Genomic DNA, 17935 nt, shown 5'->3' with positions numbered 1-17935 from the left:
TTCATCCCACATCCATTACCCCATCTCGTCCCTTCTCTATATATATTTTTTCTGATGTAACTTTTTCCTTTAACTAACCCGCCAATTCAAATAATGGACGTGTAATGTGTTATTATAAATTTTACATTTAAGATATTGATTAATACTGGCAGTGATGTCAATTTTACATTTAAGTTTGATCCCGGCAGGGAAAGCTTGAGATAAAAAGAAAACAAGAGGGAAAGTGTCAATCGGAGAATGGACTTCTTCGGGAGTGTTTGTCAACTCTTAAAAGTACTTCTCAGAAGCATTTTTCTGCAAAACGAGACAAACTCTTCCACATGTTTATTTTGTAAACCGTAACAGCACTTCTGAATTCTTTGGTTTCCATCCAAACACCCCTGAATTCATAAACAACAAAACGATAATCCATGATTTAACAGGCCCATCATTTGAGGAGCTTGTCCCTTTGCCTTCATCTAGACGACGACGCGCCTGCCGTTATTTTATCATATAAATAAATGATGAATGATTAAGATGCGTTCAACCTCCACTGTTGGCTATGCACATAAACTCAGCTTTAATCACTAAAAATAATATACAGAGTGAGATAGTGAGAGACACAATGAGGGATCTGAGAACCATCCCAATCATCGTCCAGTTCGATGCTGTGCCTGATTTTGATGTCAAAACGGCATGTGGGGTACCTTATTCCCAATTTCATCCCCAACCCACTTTGGCGCTCCCCCCCCCCCCCCGGTTCTGCCTATGCTCAACCAACATTATTATCATATTATTTCATTATTTTCTTTTTGCAATTTCTTAAGAATACATATATGCGTGTTGTTGGACTTCAATCAATTAATTAACATCTCACACTGAACATCATTGTTATTAAATTCTGAAGCTAACCAACGCTTTAATCTCTGTCTTCCTTGAGAAATGGGGTGTTTTTCAGAGGCATGCATGATTTCGCTTTCTTCCAACTCCAATCCTCATAATAGCCAATGCCATTATCATCAAATTCCACCTATAAACTACTGCTTTTATTGTTGTGCTTTAAACGCCTTTCACCATTTAAACAAAGCCACGCAAAAAGGCAAGCTTTCTATTCCTCTACCACAATATTTAGTTCCCACCATTCATTAATTCAATTAACTCACTAATAAAGGCCACATAAATAAAATTAATCAAGACAATGACGGATCGCTCGAAAGCCCTGTCGCTTCGAAGACCTATTGCTCACTCTCGACAAATTATTTTTTCACTTTGATTTCTATGATATAAATATATAGAGCAACTTATAAGGCTATAGCTTTTTTTTGGATAATACACTACATGGATCTACCGGTACTGTTAAACTGCCAATATCACGGTTGGTGATAACTCAAAAAGATAAAACCGATATTTTGTCGTTTTGATCGTACGACGTTTGTTCTCGGCTTTTAGCTCATTGTCCTATCATAGTATTCTCCGCTTGATCGCGTGGTGCCATTTTGGTAGATATTGGGAACCAGAAGGGTTGCGGAGGAGAAAATACCAGTCAATGAACGACATCCCGCCAAACACTTGCCCCTCAGTGGTACGAAAATATACCAAAGGGCACGCGCGCCTCTCAATGGTGAGCAGGGTGGGCCCTGCCCAGCTCATCCGAGAAACCACTAACCGGGGCCCGCAGAAGGAGGTGGGGCAGCGCGTGGCTTCACTTTTTACTGTGCCACAGCGAGAGCTTTTAACGGGGTAACATACGATGATGGAGGAAGGAGGACACACTGATTCAAGTCGTTGGGAGGGGAGACAGACAAGCCAGCTAGAGAAGCTTTCCTTTTACCTTTTGAAAAAGCAATGCCAAATCCCATCCTTTAGGTTCTTCTCCTTCTCCTTCTGTGTCTTTGGCTGTATTCTCCCTCTCCTTTGCTGTGACAGAATCACTCTGCGGGGCACGCCATTAACATAGCTCCATGTTTTGATCAGCTTTTGGTGATTGTGTGTAAGTTCTTTCAATTACTACCTCAGCTGCATTGTTATTCTGCATCTGGGTTTTTGTCATTTGTCGTATGCAATGATTTTTTCTTGCGCTTTTGTGATATTTCTGATGCTGCATGTTCTGTTTGTCTTTTGGATTTTTTTTTTTTTATTTGCTTCTGTAGCTGCAAGAACGGCTGCTGCTTTCTTCACTCTGTTGTTCTTGTATTTTATTTCCATTTTTTTGACGTGAAGTGAAGGTTGTTTTCCCACTTTAACTGAAATTGGCAAGGAGGGTACATAAGATCATGAATGTAGTTGAGAAGTTGGTCATTAATGGCAATTCTCTTCCATGATCCCAGATTAATACTTTTTTACAGTTCGTTTTGTCTTTTATATTTTTATTTTTATTGGCAGACGTCTGCATCATTGTCTGCAATTTCCCCCCCTTTTTTCTGACTGGATTAAGACAATCTCGGTTAAAATTCTTCTGCATCTGTATGCTTTTGTATGTTGGCTGAGCTGTGGGGGATAATCAATGACTAAATTAGTCTCTTTTCCTTTCTTTCTCTGTTTGTTTGCTTTTTAATTTTCTGGTTAGACACTGCTTCAAGAACTTAATTTTACATTTGATAGCGTAGTTTTTGGAAATTTAATTGATTAGGAAAAAAAAGTTATTAAAAAAAGCTACTAGAATTTTCTTCAATTTAGTGCTATAATTTTTCTTTCCTGGCCAAGCAGCATCTACTTTAACAAATGGGTTCCGGAAGGATGAGCCATCCATATTCCATCGTATTTCCCAGCTTTATGATGTTTTCACCTTCTTAAGCTGAGCTTGACTGCGGCTCCTCACAAAAAAAGTTCTTATGTCTTGAACTTTGTTTTACTTTAGATTCGGTATTGAGATATTTTTTAACTGACGTCGTCATACAATATTGCATTTTAATTTCAGCAGAGCATTGAACAGAGCCATGACGAAGATCAGCCCTGAAGTCAAAGTCAAGATGCCAATGGAAGCGGTGCCGCCTGTTTCGGCTGATGTCAGCTTTGTTTCTGATTGTTTTCCAAACTATAAACTAGGACCTGATAACCAGATTGTGGAAGAGCCAATGGAGGAAACCCATGGGCCTTCCTTGAAGGATGTTATCGAGCAAGAAGTATCCAACTTGTCAGATCAGCACAAACGCCTCTCAGTTCGTGACCTTGCCAGCAAATTTGACAAGAACTTGGCTGCAGCTGCTAAGTTGTCTGATGAGGTAATTGTATTATCTATAATTATATATCCTTCATCTAAGTCTCGCACTTTGCTTGGGCCATAATTTCTGATGTTGTGAAGAATACTAAGTTTTTTCTTTTATTGATTTCAGGCAAAGCTAAGAGAGACACCATCTTTGGAGGGACATGTTCTTTTGAAAAAGCTAAGAGATGCATTAGAATCGTTAAAAGGCCGTTTGCAAGGAAAACATAAGGAGGATGTGGAGAAGGCTATTTCTATGGTTCGTTTTCTTGAGGCAACTTAATTTTATTGACTGCATTGCTCTGCTCAGAATTTGAAATTGCTGGTGTCATAAATTTGGAGGTTAACTATTCGCCGACTGGAGGATGGAAATGTACGGAAAGAGAGAAGAGTCATCCAGATTGATTAATTTTCTTTTCCCACTTTTTTTAAGTGTTCAATTTCTTCTTTTTCCATGCATGTTTCGGGTGTTTGTTTCTGATTATGCTAGGAAATTCATTCTCATCCCGCTTTCAATTCTATCTTAGTAATCCTGAATTCTCATCGTGAACAATCGAATCTATGCAGGTGGAAGCTTTAGCAGTTAAGCTGACTCAAAACGAAGGAGAACTAATTCAAGAGAAGTTTGAAGTGAATAAGCTAGTGAACTTTCTCAAACAGGTCTTCCATGACATCTAAGCTTTGTGCAAATAACTATAAGATACTCATCTGAATGCCTGTGATGATTATGATGATTTAGAATTGAGTTGAGAAATTGAAAGACCCCTCAATCCGTTTATTGTTTCGTTGGCCAACTACTAAAAGTAGTTTATCAACGAACCGATTAACTCGCTTAAGGTGGAATCAGTTCGTTTTAAAAAGTAGTGGTAATTACGCACTTTCAATGATCACCACCCCTCCAAAAAAAAAAGAAAAGAAATTCTAAAGTGTTTTCTTGACGTTAATTTTGTTTTCCAGGCTTCTGAAGATGCCAAGAAACTTGTTAATCAAGAGAAGTCTTTTGCTTGTGCTGAAATTGAGAGTGCTGGAGCAGTAGTGATGAGAATTGGTGAGGCCCTTGAGGAACAGGAAAAAGCTTTCCAAGCTTCTAAGAGACAGGTTCCTTTTGATTTACAACTTTATGAGAACAATTATTATTAAATTGTGAATGGTTCCCCTTAAAACCTAAACATTAAGCATTTATATTACTGAGGATCCTTTTATTCCTTTTAATTCATGATGGCAATTGCACATCGGGAATTACTGAGAATCCTTTGTAAATATAAGCATTTATTACCATTTAAGCAAGTATGCTTAATCTGATTTTCCTCTCTGGCAGGATGTGGAAGAACTGGTAGAGGAGGTTCAGGAGGCTAGAAGAATCAAATTGTTGCATCACCCAAGCAAGGTAACACTGCTTTCTTATCCCTCAATATCGTTTTAGCTACTTCTTGCTTGATTACATTATACACCATGATATAGTAATGGTTTAATCTGATTATCTATTTTTGGCAAGGCTATACATCTTTTCCTGTGCTATGATTTTAATTTTTCATCAACTAAAGTGTATCGCCAGTTGAAATATTTGTAAAGCGATGGGTCAATGATCATTGACGGGACTTATTTTCAGGTGATGGCTATGGAACATGAGCTTCGTGCTCTGAGGGATCAAATTCGAGAGAAGTCCATTTTTTCAATGAAGCTTCAGAAAGAGGTTTGTTGATATCTAGTTTTTACTTGTTTAACTAGGAAGAGAGTTTTACTCTCAATATGGCTGGATTTGATTAGGCAGTTCATATTTTTTCAGCGGCATAATATTTTATGTTTAATTAATTTTCATTTTATTCATCTTCCAGTAATGTTACATTTTCTTGTAACAACTTTATTTTGGTCTTGCCAGCTCACAATGAGCAAGAAGAACGAGAACCAATCTAGTTTATACAAGTTAGATGGTTCTGAAACCTTAGGTTCATACCTGCAAGTCCACCCTTGCTCAGATGAAGTGCCACAGACATCGAAATGCTCGTTCCAGTGGTATCGGTTGTCATCTGAAGGCAGCTGGAGAGAGGTCATTTCAGGTATTTTTCTGCCATTCCTGATTATGTGTATATATAACGTCAGATTTATTCAGATATGTTTGGCTGGTGAGCTTCAACAACTGAATAATCCTCCAAAATTCTGACTTTTGTTATGTTCTTTGTCTGATCTTTGTTGCCATTATTTATCAGGTGCAAACAGATCAGTATATGCTCCAGATCCCTTTGATGTTGGGCGAATCTTACAAGTAGACATTGTCTCCAATGGCAAAAAAGTCACATTAACAACGAATCCTATTCAAGCTGGTTGGTTCTGATTATGGATCTGATCTTAATTTTTGGTTCACTTGTTTCCATATGAAAGATTAACTTCTAATAGTCTATTGTGTAACAGTTTCAGGACTTAGAAGCCATGTGGACTCACTCCTTCGAAAGTCTAATACAGAATTTAATGTATGCTATCCATTCTCAATTTTAAACCCGTAATTTTATATGTACCCGAAATGACAAAACTTGGCCAAATCATAATTTGAAATAAAGCATATGTATTAACGGAACACCGGAACCGCGGTGCGGGTAATTTTTGTTGGTCCATGTAGGCTTGCACATCCCAAATTTTGGTTTGTTTGTTCAATGAGAAATGGTGCTGGTTCTCTTAAAAACTTTCGGATGATAAGTAAATAAATAACAATGAATTTATGCAGAGAATAAGTTTGCGTTCATCATATACAGATCAAAATTTCCTTACTTATAATTAAATCGTCAATTGTAAACATATTCTGATGTGATTAAACATTTGGTCATATACAGGTTGTCATTTCTCAGATGAATGGACAAGCTCACTCATCACATTCTGTTCATGCATTTAATGTGGGGAGAATGAGGATGAAGTTATCCAGAGGTTGGATCACGAAAGCCAGAGAAATTTACTCCCCATCCATGCAGGTAAATATTTTGCCTATGAACCAGAACTGAAAGTTAATTATAGGGTCTATACTAGTTCATTAAGTTCATCTTTGAACCAGAACTTGAGATGAGGCTTCCATTGTTCAAGTTGTGTATAAATCCTGATACCTTAAATTAACAAGAATGTTTCTTCTAACCGTAGCTGTGTGGAGTCCGAAGCGATAGCAGTAATGCTGCAAAGGCGCTGTTTTGGCAAGCTAGGAAGGGATTGTCCTTTGTATTAACATTTGAATCAGAAAGAGACAGAAATGCAGCTATTATGGTTGCCAGGAAATATGCTCTTGATTGCAATGTGAGTCTTCTTTTCTGACTTGAGAATCTTGTCATTTATCCTGAAATGGATCCCTGACGTCCTTACTTAGTATTTGATCTTGCACATGACATTGTACAGGTGGTGCTTGCTGGGCCTGAGGATTTAGTATAGGGGGGCAAACTTTACTGACTGAGAGTTTCAACAAAAGTGAGATTTATCATATTTAGTGCGAGTATACTTACATGTGAACTTGTTTTGTTACAGGAATATATGTTGTTTTTGTGATGGGGCTTCCACTAATTGGGTTGTGTTTGTTGTTTTAGGCATGGGTTTTTAAAATTTGCCTAATCAAATGTTGTAGAGATTTCACGTTTTATAATTATTAGTTCATTTGTTCATGCTGGCTGCTTTGCATTTCGCTGCTACAAAACCAGTGTGGGGAGCTTTCTTCATGGTGATAATGGCTATATGGTGAAATCGTATACACAACTACCATCTGGATGAAGTGCATTTGACAAAGTCAGGAAACAAAAAAAGGAAAAAAAAAAAAAAAGGGAAGAAGAAGAAGAACAGCTTTCAGTCTACTAGTGATCTTATCACTTTTGAATAGAATTTGACGTGTCCCTCACACAGATTTATCTCTTCCAAAATTAACAATAAGTTGGGTAAAAAAAATTAACATGACATAATCATATTTGTAATATTAGACGATGAGACATTGATGTGAAGAAACATTCCTTCTCCGGCAGGTATTAGCAAGATAGAGTGGCTTCAAGTTTCAGTCTTAATTTTGATAAATATTTAAGAATATGAACGAGTCAGCCAACTAAATATCTTTTTTGTATTTCCTTTACCCTCTACCAGCGAGGTGAAGGCTCTCTACAGCAGCGATACAGAAATGAGATTGAATTTATAATAATACTTCTCCGATCTTTAATATAAAACCCATTTAACTAATTTGATTAGATTAAAAAAATTAGGTAAGTTAGTTGATTGTAAGAAATATGATATGTTTTTTCTAAAACACCATAATCATCTTTTTTAATACCCCTCTCCTTCTTCTATTTGATTATGATTGAGGGAGTATCCATAGGGGTAATTTAGAGAAAATTGATAAATATAAGAAATATGTCTTATATTTAGGACAAAAAACAACTCAACAATTGGGTTTTATATTAAGGACCGGGGGAGTAATTTAATAACTTCCAAATGGGACTTTTTTTTTTTTTTGAGTGTCCATGTGACATTTTGTTATATTACTTTTAAAAGTACTTTTTTAATATGATTTCTAACAAATGAAGAAGTTCTTAAATTTGGCCATTCATTGTTTTGTCTTTTCAATTTGATCTCACATAGATAATTCCTGTTCTAATCATTTATGAATTAAATTTTTAATTATAATAAATTTATATCGATCTAGTGTAAATGAAGTTACATTAAAATGCAACGACATACTACCTTCGGTCCTTAATATAAGACCCTCTTTGACTTTTTGTTTGGTCCTAATTATAAGACCCCAATCCATTTTGTCTCTCATATTTATGTATTTTTTTTCAAGATAGTCTTTCTAATAATAATAGTTCTAGCCAATACACTTAATTAGCAAGGATATTTTAGGAATGACAACACTTATTTATTACAAATAACCAACTTAACTTACTTCCTTAATCTCCTCAAATAAATCAACTGGGTCTTATAATTAGGATTGGAGGTAGTATAATTTTCTAATGAATTGTCATTTAGTCATCGTTACATTATTACATATTAATTATTAATTTCACTAATTATAAATAAATATAATTATCAAAAAAATAAGTATAAATATTATTCTTTAAGTATAAAATATTTTATGTGCGATCAACTAAAAAAACTATCCTTCATGCAAAATCAAAATAGTATTTTGGTAAAAAACTTGGTCCGATGAATTTGCCGCCTACGTGCCATCGGGGGACAGTGGTAACATTGACATTTCTTAAAGCTAGCTTAGGTTAGTTATCCTTATTAATTATGACATTGCCTTATATAAATATATATATTTTTAATATAATACGTTCATTGGGGCTTCTCCAACGGCTAAAACAGATCAGTCACGCTGCGCCGTCGGATTATACTTTAAGGATCCAACGGTATAGAATTTGGAAAAATAGGACCGTTGGAAGGGAAGCGTCGCCCCCCACAGCTTCAAAAGGAATGGGTTTTCCGCTGTCCCATCTTCTTCATCACGCTCAGACAGCGGCCAAGGAGAGGGAGAGAGAAAGAGAGAAGGAGAACAATCTCTGATTTCAGAGGGGGGTTTTTCACTAAACGTCGTCCTCGCTTTTACCTCTGGTACTTCGCACTTCTTCAAGTTCGAAATGGCGACAAGAACCGTTGTTCCACAACAAGCAGTCAGAGGTATTGTGCTTTTCTGCTTCCATAATTGCGGGTTTTTCCTTTGGTTATTGCTTTGGTGATACGTTGGTACTTGGGATTTTCTTTCTCTTGGGCCTTTTCAAACGTGATTCTTCAAGGTCTCAACTCTATTGAAATTTATCTAATCTCGTTGATTCCTCTTTTCATGTTTACTGTTCAATGTTTCCTTCCCTTCTTCTGAAGAACGATTTTTTATCTTCTTTTTCTAGTGAGGTTTGGACGAAATTCATGTAACAGTAATTCACAGTTCTGTTCCAGTTATCACATTCTTAATGTACTTATGTTTGGGGGTGATAATCATGTATAGGGGAGGCAGTAGTTGGAGGAGTAAAGCAGCAGAAGAAGAATGGAGCGGTGGAGGGAAGAAATCGCAGAGCCCTTGGCGACATAGGAAATCAGGTCCCTGTCCCTGCTAGGGGTATAGAAGTCGTCAAGCCCAACCGTCCCGTCACCAGGTCTCTATCCCTCCCTCTCTACGCCTATCGGTCTATCTATTAATCTCTTTCTGTTTCTTTTCTTCTGCTTGCTGGCTACAGTCTCGATTACTACTTCGTCTCATCCTTTTCTTATTCTTTTAGGAGCTTCCGTGCCCAACTGCTTGCTAATGCCCAAGCTGCTGCTGAAAACAAGGTTAACTCTCTATTACTGATTTCTCTCCTAAATTTGGCTCTTCAATTTCATTTTCGGATTTTGATGATTATGTGGGGTGCTTCTCAAACTGCAGAAACAGGCTTGTGCAAATGTCGGTGGACCTCCTCCTCCTGTTCTCGATGTGGTTGCTAATAGAGCCGCCCCTAAGCCTGCTCAGAAAATAGTCTCTGTTAAACCCAGGAATGAAGATGTTGTTGAAATAAGATCTGAAGAAGAAATTAGAAAGGAGAAGGCTGCGAACAAGAAAAAAGAAGGAGATGAAAAATCAAAGAAGAAACCACACACTCTCACCTCAGTACTCACAGCTCGAAGCAAGGTTGAGAAATTGCCTAACCTTTAGCTTTCACTCACTTCTTAGTTAGTTATCCATTTACAAGTCCTCACCACCCAACATTCTTCCAGGCAGCATGTGGTGTGACCAACAAACCAAAGGAGCAGATTGTCGATATTGATGCTGCTGACACCGGTAATGAGCTTGCAGCCGTGGAATATATTGAAGATATTTACAAATTCTATAAGCTAGTTGAGGTACCAATCATGTTATGTCTCTTTCTGTTAGTGACCTATTTATTTTAGTCACAGTATTTTGAGATTTTGATTCGTCTTATGTCTGGGCTGCAGAATGAGAACCGTCCTCACGACTACATTGGCTCGCAGCCTGAGATTAACGAAAAGATGAGAGCAATATTGGTTGATTGGCTCACAGATGTCCACTCCAAGTTTGATCTTTCGCTGGAAACTCTTTATCTAACTATCAACATAATAGATCGATTTCTTTCAACCAAGATCGTGCCAAGAAGGGAACTCCAACTGGTTGGCATCAGCGCCATGCTCATGGCTTCCAAGTATGAAGAAATCTGGCCCCCTCAGGTTGGAGTTTTCCCCGGCTTCTTCAGTATCAGTATTGCCACCTTCCGTAAAACTATGAAGAACTTGATAGTTGACTGAGATGAACTCGTTCTTGTGCAGGTTAACGACTTTGTTTTCCTGTCGGATAGAGCTTACACTCATGAACAGATACTCGCAATGGAGAAAACCATTCTGGGCAAGCTGGAATGGACTCTGACAGTACCCACACACTACGTGTTCTTGGTTCGTTTTATCAAGGCATCACTCCCAGATGAGGAGGTGAGTTAAGAGATTTGAGAAGCTAAAGTCAAGTGTGTCATGATATATGAAAGGAAATTAACTTAATGATCATTTGTGCAGCTGGAAAACACGGTGCATTTTCTTGCTGAGTTAGGACTGACGAATTACGGGACAATAATAATGCACAGCCCATCGAAGGTGGCGGCGTCGGCAGTGTATGCAGCTCGGTGCACTCTGAACAAGAGCCCCTCCTGGAACGAGACGCTTGGTCTACATACGGGTTATTCAGAAGAACAACTCATGTATGTGTATTATAAGTAACTTCGTTGTACCTTAAAATGGCGTGATTATGTTTGCTTACCAATGTTATTTGTTGGTTTGTTTGATACTATGAATGAAAACACAGGGATTGTGCAAGAGAATTGGTGAGGTGTCACTCCATGGCTGGGAGTGGGAAGCTGCAGGCAGTGTACAGAAAGTACTCAGATGGGAAGAGAGGAATGGTGGCGCTGCTGCCGCCGGCTAAGAATCTCTTACACTTGGGGGAAGAAGGAAGATGAACACACATGACTGTTGAAATGTGCAATAACCATTTGTTATTGTTCTTCCCTTAGCCCTTCTGCCTTTTCTTATGAGATTATGTTAATTATTATTCTCATTGTTTTCGTGAGATTGACCCATTGGGTTTCATGCTCCTATTATTTTTGTCGCCCCAGACAAGAAATGTTTATTTGATGATTTGTCAAGGAGCATGGTTATATCAGTGTGTGTAATGATTAACAATTACATGTTTACTCTATGCGGATTATGCGGATTTTGAGTTCAATGTATGAACGTAGATACTAAATTATGAAATTTAATTTATTTTTTGCCAGCAATATTTTTTTTATATAATGTGGTTAAAATTTATAAATCACGAGTGAAAATATTGGTTCTATGCAACGCAACGTATTGAAAAAATTGTAGAAAAGTCTCCCATAAAACAAATTTATTGGTCAGAAGGGATCTGAAAAAATTGTGTACGCACAAAATAGCGGATGGGCTCAATATTTAGAAGGGGGGGGGGGAGGAGGAATTGTCATTTTCAGTGCGTTAAGGCCCTCTATTACAATGGGCTCTGACATCAAGATGGATATAAAAGAAGCCCAATAACCTTATCCAATCTTTGTCTTACCAAAAAAAAAAGAGCGTCCTTTAGATGACAGGCAAACTAAAATAGAACAGTCTCCATCACCTAAATCTTTTACTATTTTTATAAGCGAGTTCGAACGCGTCCATTCCAGGGGGCGATCCATTTATTAAATAAGAAAAAAGGTAGACGAGAAGGTATTTTAAATAAATTTTTGTAAAATCTGATACATACAAAAAGTAAAATACTTAAGTTACTTACATCATAAAGAGATTGTATAACAAGACATATTGAAATTTTATAGAATAGGTAGAATCCTGATTAAAAAAGAAGTAAAGAAATTACTAAATTCAAAATAAAAAAATACAATAAAAATATGTTGTCAATTTTTTTTTTGTGAGAAAAAAAATGCCCTTTTATCTTTCAATTTTACAGAAGACTCTAGCACAAGGGCAAGACACTTCCGTCATCTTTACAGGACTATCATGTCACATATAGAGTTAAAAAAAAAAAAAAGGTCAAAGATGAATCGGATGAAAGCTGACTGGGCGGCGAGAAAAGGAAAGGATGCATCATATGATTGGCTTATAAAAAGCAGAGATCAGATGGCTCGCAAATAATTAAAAGCCCTCATTATTAGTATATGACAAATTATGAGGATCCTTTTTACGTTATCACACCACTTGCTATAATTAACTAATCAACGCTTCACATCCATCAGAGAAGCACAGCATCCCGCTTGGGGGGTAAAATTGCGCCACTCATACCCACTACTCTTCCTATGCTTCTTATAGAACACAGAAAAAAAAAATTTTAGTTCTATTTACAAGTCATTTTATTAAATTTTAATATAATATACTATTTTGTCTTATTTATTATAGTGTAGGTAGTTATTTCTTTTAAAATGTGTATATATTAAATATGATAAAGTTAAAAAATTGTTATATTTTAATGAAGAGTTAATGCATTTTACAGTTTTTTTTGACCTGTGTCAAATATGTTAGAAGTGTCTTATAAATAGAATCAGAAGAGTATATTGTTATTTACCCATCTAATTTTTTACATATACAACTCACTGTCAACTAGTAACTCCCAGGACAACACAACCAAGTCATTGATATTTTAAAATGATCAATTTATTATTGTTATTTTTTTTTACATTAACAAATTATTTTCATTTTTTATTTCTTTCAACCATAAATTAAATATAAAAATAATAATTATTACTAACTTTTTGAGTGTCATATTTGGAATCAAAATTTTATTTTCCTGCAAGTAACCAAAATCATCAACGTGGTACTAGTAGTGATATGCATGGTACGATAAATATGATTGATCATTTCCCCTAAAATGAGGTGCAATCTCCCAGGTGCTATAGTAGCATGCTGATTTATTTATTCCATAGTACTATTATTAAAATGAAATAATGGATGAACAGTAGAAGAGAATATTGGGGGCGCCTTGCAATGGTTGATTTCTAGGGGCAATAATTGTGGTGAGAGCAGAAGCAGGGTAGCTAATAATGGAGAGACACGAATTCAAATGGTTTCATGCGTCCAGTTTCTCTTACCCCCAAAAACTAACATTTGGTTCAACCCATTCGCCCTCTCATTTCTCCTATCCGTACCCACCTCATCCTATTCCATTTACTCCTACATTTCCATGCTCTCTGTTTCATCCCCCCCAAAATATTACCCCCCCCCCCCCTCACTTTCTTTCTTCAATTTTTTATTCCTTTTGGTGCACATGTTATTCCACTTCTTAGTTAACGGGCTTGTAACTCAAAAAGAAAAGGAAAAAGAACTAGTAGGTATCGGTCTAGTTCATCCTCTGTGACAGATTCCTTATTCACATTCAAAAAGTCAAAATCTTTATCTTTGAAATTAGGGATAACAGCTATGTGAGCTGTGAGCCAGACGCCACTTACTGTTGTTTCATTCCCTATCTGCAAACAGAACAAGCAAAACCCTTAAATTATAAAGTGAAGAATATCTGCATCTCTCCCCCACTCAGTACATATCATTTTCGTCGTCCTCATCTCCCTCTGCTTCCTCCCTCCTTTGCATGTATTCCCCACGCGCCGCTCCTCCATACATGATCTTCGTCATCGTGGGTGGGACCTATGCGGCTATGCCTTTTGATCTCGCAGAGTGAATGGAATTGGGCCTATTTTTCACATTGATATTGCAATGCATTGGAGTAGCGAGCGTGGAATGAACGCGCCGCCGTAGGGGTCGGAGTGAGAAAATAGAGATGTTGCCCTCCTCACTCTGAAGTTGTGAAAGTTACTAATAAGAACTAAGAAGACCCCTCAAATTCCGGAAAATAAATACCACAATAAAAATGATCGGCAAATAGTACCTTCAATAAAAGCTGAAAAGAAGAAAACAAGATCCGCCTCGATCCTTTCTCCACCCTCCTCTACAACTCCCCGTCCCTCTCCACCACCTACTCCGTCACCACTATCACCACCACCTTCCTCTGAAATCCTGTCTCCCCCGCCTCTCATTCTCATCGAATTCCAGACACAGATTCTACACAAGAATCATATAACATCCCTGACTCTACCACCACTTCCCCTGTTTCCTTTCCATTCTTTTACTTTCCTTGTCAAAACTCAGACATCCAGTTATTTAATCAATATCTTTATCCAAAAATCCAGTCTTTTTTCCAGATCATCCCAACCCAGTGACTGGATAAGAGAAAAAGAGAAATAGTGGATTGGATTTTCTGGGGATCAGATTTGAACGACAATGAGGGAGGACGACTCGAATTGGTTCTCCGGATGTGAAGAGAGACTTCCTTCCCTGGACGATCTCATGCCTCTCTCCCAAACCCTAATCACGCCTGATCTTGCCATGGCTTTTGACATCCGAAACCCCCACAGCCCTCGCCATCAAATCCCTCAACCCCCACCTCCTTCGAATCCCTTACCTTCTCCCGGCAATCCCACACAACCCAACTCTGCTGAATTTGCCGATTCCGCCGAGCTGGGTTCTGGAACCGCCGGTGAAGAGCCCGCACGTACCCTCAAGCGCCCTCGCCTCGTCTGGACTCCACAACTTCACAAAAGGTTCGTGGATGCCGTCGCTCACTTGGGTATCAAAAATGCTGTGCCCAAAACCATAATGCAGCTGATGAGTGTGGACGGGTTGACCAGGGAAAACGTGGCCAGTCATTTGCAAAAATATCGACTTTATTTGAAGCGCATGCAGGGACTATCCGCCGGTGGGGCCGGCGCCGGCGGCGGTGGAGGCGGAGCTGGTTTGGGCGCCTCCTCCGATCCTGCCACTGATCATCTCTTTGCAAGCGGCCCCGTGCCGCCCCATTTCTTACATCCTGCAGCTAGGTCCAATTCCGACCATTTCTTGCCGTTCGTGCCGGTTCCGGCGGCTCTGCAGCATCACCATCCCCACCAGCAGCATATGGCAGCGGCTGTAGCCGCCGCTGCCCATCCCCACTTGCAGCAGCAGTATCATAGGCAAGTGGGGCATTTTGGGTCGCCGCCGAATGGGAGCTTTGACCATACGTTTCTGACAAGACAGCCTCAACCACTTCATAGGATGGGTCAAGCAATGCAGCACAACCCAGTACTTGGATCTGTAGAGGACATGGAATCGGCTAACGCAGCTGGAGGGAGAAAGGTTCTTACTTTGTTTCCCACTGGAGATGATTGAAATTTGGGCTAATAGTGGTAATGGTAATCAGATCATCCCTCTTACCATCTTGTGAAATTAATGTGTGGCGGTGCATAATGCGCTGTTTGAGTTTGTTCACGGTCTTAATTATTTAGCTGTTAATTGTATTAGAGTTCTAGGTAATGCTGGGAGGGTGCTAATTGGTTTTGGAGCCTAGTTGTTATTTGCAGATCCAATAGTTCCGTTGTCTTGGTCTGGTGAGATAATCGGGTATGTCTCATAATAATGGATGATTGGGATTAATTGGTCCTTTAGTAGGTTTGACAGTGGTGTCCTTCGTGTAGACAATCACGTCTGTAATTACGTTGTTGGTCGTAGCTTATTCTCTGACATTCATAATGAATGTTCCTTCTGGGCGGCAACAATATCTGCAAGCCTGTGTCTCTTTGTTGGTTCATCATCACATATTAATGTTCCAGCTTGGGAAGTTCTATGTTGGCATTCATGTCGCGAGTGGCTGAGGCAACAAGTTCGGTATCTGTGAGCCTTCAGGGGGTAATAAAACATGTATTGAGCTCATTAGAAAAGCAAAGAAGCATATCCGGTTGCTTCATTTGGATGTGAATTCCTCCTCTGAATTCAGGAGCCTTTGTTGTGGAAGACTTGTCTCGTTGAGTGTCAAGGTTTTTTGTCCTGCCCAAGTGAGTGAGTTGAACGTTGTTTTGACCCTAAAAGAAGGCTTCAATGTCAGATGTAAGGCTTTCTTTTCAGACTATAATCTTTTGTTTCCACTCGGGTTAATCTCTATGGTCTATGCTACATGAACTCAGATAGACTAGTTTCCATGATTTCTGTGTTTATCCTGCCTAAAAGAAAACAATCAGTTCGTACTTACTTCAATCTCTATTTCTTCTTGCCTGACTAGCTTTACTAATCTACTAGGTACTGAGGCTCCTAGTGAATTTTATGATGCATTTGATCACTAATTTCCTCACTGGTGCCTTACATGCTGTTCTAACATTGTACTTTTAGTTTTATTTCTTCTATTTTCCTTTTGGATTTCGTCAACATCAGTGGAACTCCGATGGAGTGTGCAGCCCATGTTACATCACTCATGAGTATCATACGCTTGCACTTCTGTAAAGAAATGAGGATCATTGGTTTCACTTAACTGGATTTTACAGTCATTGTTTAGATGACTGGCAACATTCCCTCCTTTAGCAGACAGAATCGTTAAACACCGATTGAATTGTTGTAGGAATTTGATCGTTGCCGTACTCTAATTTTTTCTGCAGTCTTTGATTTTGATACTAGTCATGTTATAGCTCATGGTTCTACTTCTATCTTCGTGCCAGAGTTTTCCTCAATCTTCTCTTTGATCCAACTCGTTATTCTGTTTCTTCAGCGCTAATTCAGTAATTGCAGAATGGCGACCGAGCGAAAAGAAAAGTAAGAAAACGCGGGGAATTTGCTGTGGACAATTTTTTAACCGTTGATTTTGTGCATCAGTCCAACAAAAAGTTGCTGTCTCTTTATCCTCGAATTCAGTTAAATCTTTGAGAGGTTAACGAAGAGGGTGAAAGCGCCCGTTAACTAACTAGAAAGCACAAGGGAGTTCATCCCAGTTACATGAACCTGAATGTCATCCCTGTTACCATCTGGGACGCCTAGTGGTGGCACCATAAGGCGCCAAAGCGCCAGCAGAATATTCAGATCCTCTAGAAATTGATCTAAATAGTTTTAAGCTGCCAATGCAGAATTTCTAGTAGTAGGGAGCTAATTCCATCATCCAAAGGAGTTGAAGAATCAGATTCAATAACGAGCCTCCTGTAGCCACGAGACCAAGCTAGTTTCAAGCCACGAAGGATGGCCGGAGCTTCACCTTCTGGGGCACAAAACAACCCCGGATAAGGAGTACAGGCAAACAAGCACGTACATGAAATATTTAAGCGGCCTGAAGATCCATATATGAGTGTTAAGCTTAATCCAACCTTGTAGAGAAACAAGAGATCGCCTTTTCAAGGGTGACCGAAAGTGAATTAAGTAATTAACTGCAATAATCCAAAAGCCGTGGGCGGGGCTGTAGACAAACAAATCGCCATGAAGTAGAATCACCTGGCTTTGGCAACAAATTTACAGGTAGTGGGCTAAAAATGTGAAGAGCATGTGAAATGTTGCCAATTTTACGGAATCATTGCCCGCTTTGACTGCAAGGAAGGAATTAATGGCTGCGTCACGTGGCGTGAAATGAGAGGGAGAGCGAAAAAATATGACGTTTCTACACACTTGCTGCCCAGGCGTTTATTTCCAATGTCATGACTCGTTTAGTGTAGTATGTTCTGGTATGTTTTTGGGTTTGCATGCTAATAACAGACCGCATTATGTTGATTACATATTTGGTTCCATTAATACTTTTGTTGTGTTAAATAAATTCTCGTGTGAAACCTTTTTTAGAAAGAATAAAAGTTTAAGGCTAGGAAAGGAATATAATTAAATCTTAGAAACAAAATACTCGAGAATTTCACTAGGAAACTGAAAGGTGTTTAAATTCTAGATAGGCCAGTAGAATAGATTGCAGGGAAGATAACAAAAAGGAATTAT

The 17935-nt window shown here is 38.6% G+C and overlaps 3 protein-coding genes across 7 annotated transcripts; all 3 read left to right on the top strand.

Annotated features, from left to right (window-relative positions):
* The first annotated feature begins 1764 nt into the window (after positions 1-1764).
* LOC114720019 (stomatal closure-related actin-binding protein 2) lies at positions 1765-6813 on the top strand. 4 transcript variants are annotated; one of them, XM_028905604.1, is made up of 13 exons: positions 1765-1969; positions 2900-3200; positions 3312-3440; positions 3749-3841; positions 4139-4279; positions 4500-4568; positions 4791-4874; positions 5061-5238; positions 5389-5502; positions 5591-5649; positions 6007-6141; positions 6305-6454; positions 6554-6697. In XM_028905604.1, exons 2-13 carry the CDS (start codon positions 2916-2918, stop codon positions 6584-6586), a joined length of 1470 nt encoding a protein of 489 aa, XP_028761437.1. In that variant the 5' UTR covers positions 1765-1969; positions 2900-2915; the 3' UTR covers positions 6587-6697. The 4 variants fall into 4 exon arrangements, with proteins under 4 accessions (XP_028761437.1, XP_028761436.1, XP_028761435.1 ...); XM_028905603.1 differs by having other exon boundaries at positions 2897-3200; XM_028905602.1 differs by lacking the exon at positions 1765-1969 and adding an exon at positions 2238-2269 and having other exon boundaries at positions 6554-6813.
* A 1833-nt stretch (positions 6814-8646) lies between these two features.
* On the top strand, positions 8647-11424 carry LOC114720020 (G2/mitotic-specific cyclin S13-7). The gene is made up of 9 exons (XM_028905606.1): positions 8647-8809; positions 9135-9282; positions 9406-9457; positions 9552-9794; positions 9881-10006; positions 10100-10348; positions 10448-10606; positions 10688-10869; positions 10974-11424. Exons 1-9 carry the CDS (start codon positions 8770-8772, stop codon positions 11125-11127), a joined length of 1353 nt encoding a protein of 450 aa, XP_028761439.1. The 5' UTR covers positions 8647-8769; the 3' UTR covers positions 11128-11424.
* A 2153-nt stretch (positions 11425-13577) lies between these two features.
* Positions 13578-17715, top strand: LOC114720021 (transcription factor MYBC1-like). Of its 2 annotated transcripts, XR_003737949.1 has the most exons (2): positions 13578-16087; positions 16740-17715. XR_003737949.1 is itself a non-coding variant. In XM_028905607.1 (1 exon), the coding sequence occupies exon 1, from the start codon at positions 14450-14452 to the stop codon at positions 15371-15373; it is 924 nt and encodes a 307-aa protein (XP_028761440.1). In that variant the 5' UTR covers positions 13578-14449; the 3' UTR covers positions 15374-16234. The 2 variants fall into 2 exon arrangements, 1 of the variants encoding a protein (XP_028761440.1); XM_028905607.1 differs by lacking the exon at positions 16740-17715 and having other exon boundaries at positions 13578-16234.
* The last annotated feature ends 220 nt before the right edge of the window (positions 17716-17935 follow it).

The sequence above is a fragment of the Neltuma alba genome, unplaced genomic scaffold (genome assembly GCF_004799145.2).
Source record: "Neltuma alba isolate B1F8T4 unplaced genomic scaffold, ASM479914v2 tig00011962_pilon, whole genome shotgun sequence".
Classification (NCBI taxonomy): Eukaryota; Viridiplantae; Streptophyta; class Magnoliopsida; order Fabales; family Fabaceae; genus Neltuma; species Neltuma alba.
This window is presented reverse-complemented; position numbering and strand designations above follow the sequence as displayed.

Coding starts and splice junctions, on each gene's coding strand:
- LOC114720019 (XM_028905602.1), top strand. Junction 3,201..3,311: donor CTGCTAAGTTGTCTGATGAG/GTAATTGTATTA, acceptor TATTGATTTCAG/GCAAAGCTAAGAGAGACACC. Junction 4,569..4,790: donor TGTTGCATCACCCAAGCAAG/GTAACACTGCTT, acceptor ACTTATTTTCAG/GTGATGGCTATGGAACATGA.
- LOC114720020 (XM_028905606.1), top strand. CDS start 8,770: ATGGCGACAAGAACCGTTGTTCCACAACAAGCAGTCAGAG. Junction 8,810..9,134: donor TCCACAACAAGCAGTCAGAG/GTATTGTGCTTT, acceptor AATCATGTATAG/GGGAGGCAGTAGTTGGAGGA. Junction 10,349..10,447: donor AAGAAATCTGGCCCCCTCAG/GTTGGAGTTTTC, acceptor GTTCTTGTGCAG/GTTAACGACTTTGTTTTCCT.
- LOC114720021 (XM_028905607.1), top strand. CDS start 14,450: ATGAGGGAGGACGACTCGAATTGGTTCTCCGGATGTGAAGAGAGACTT.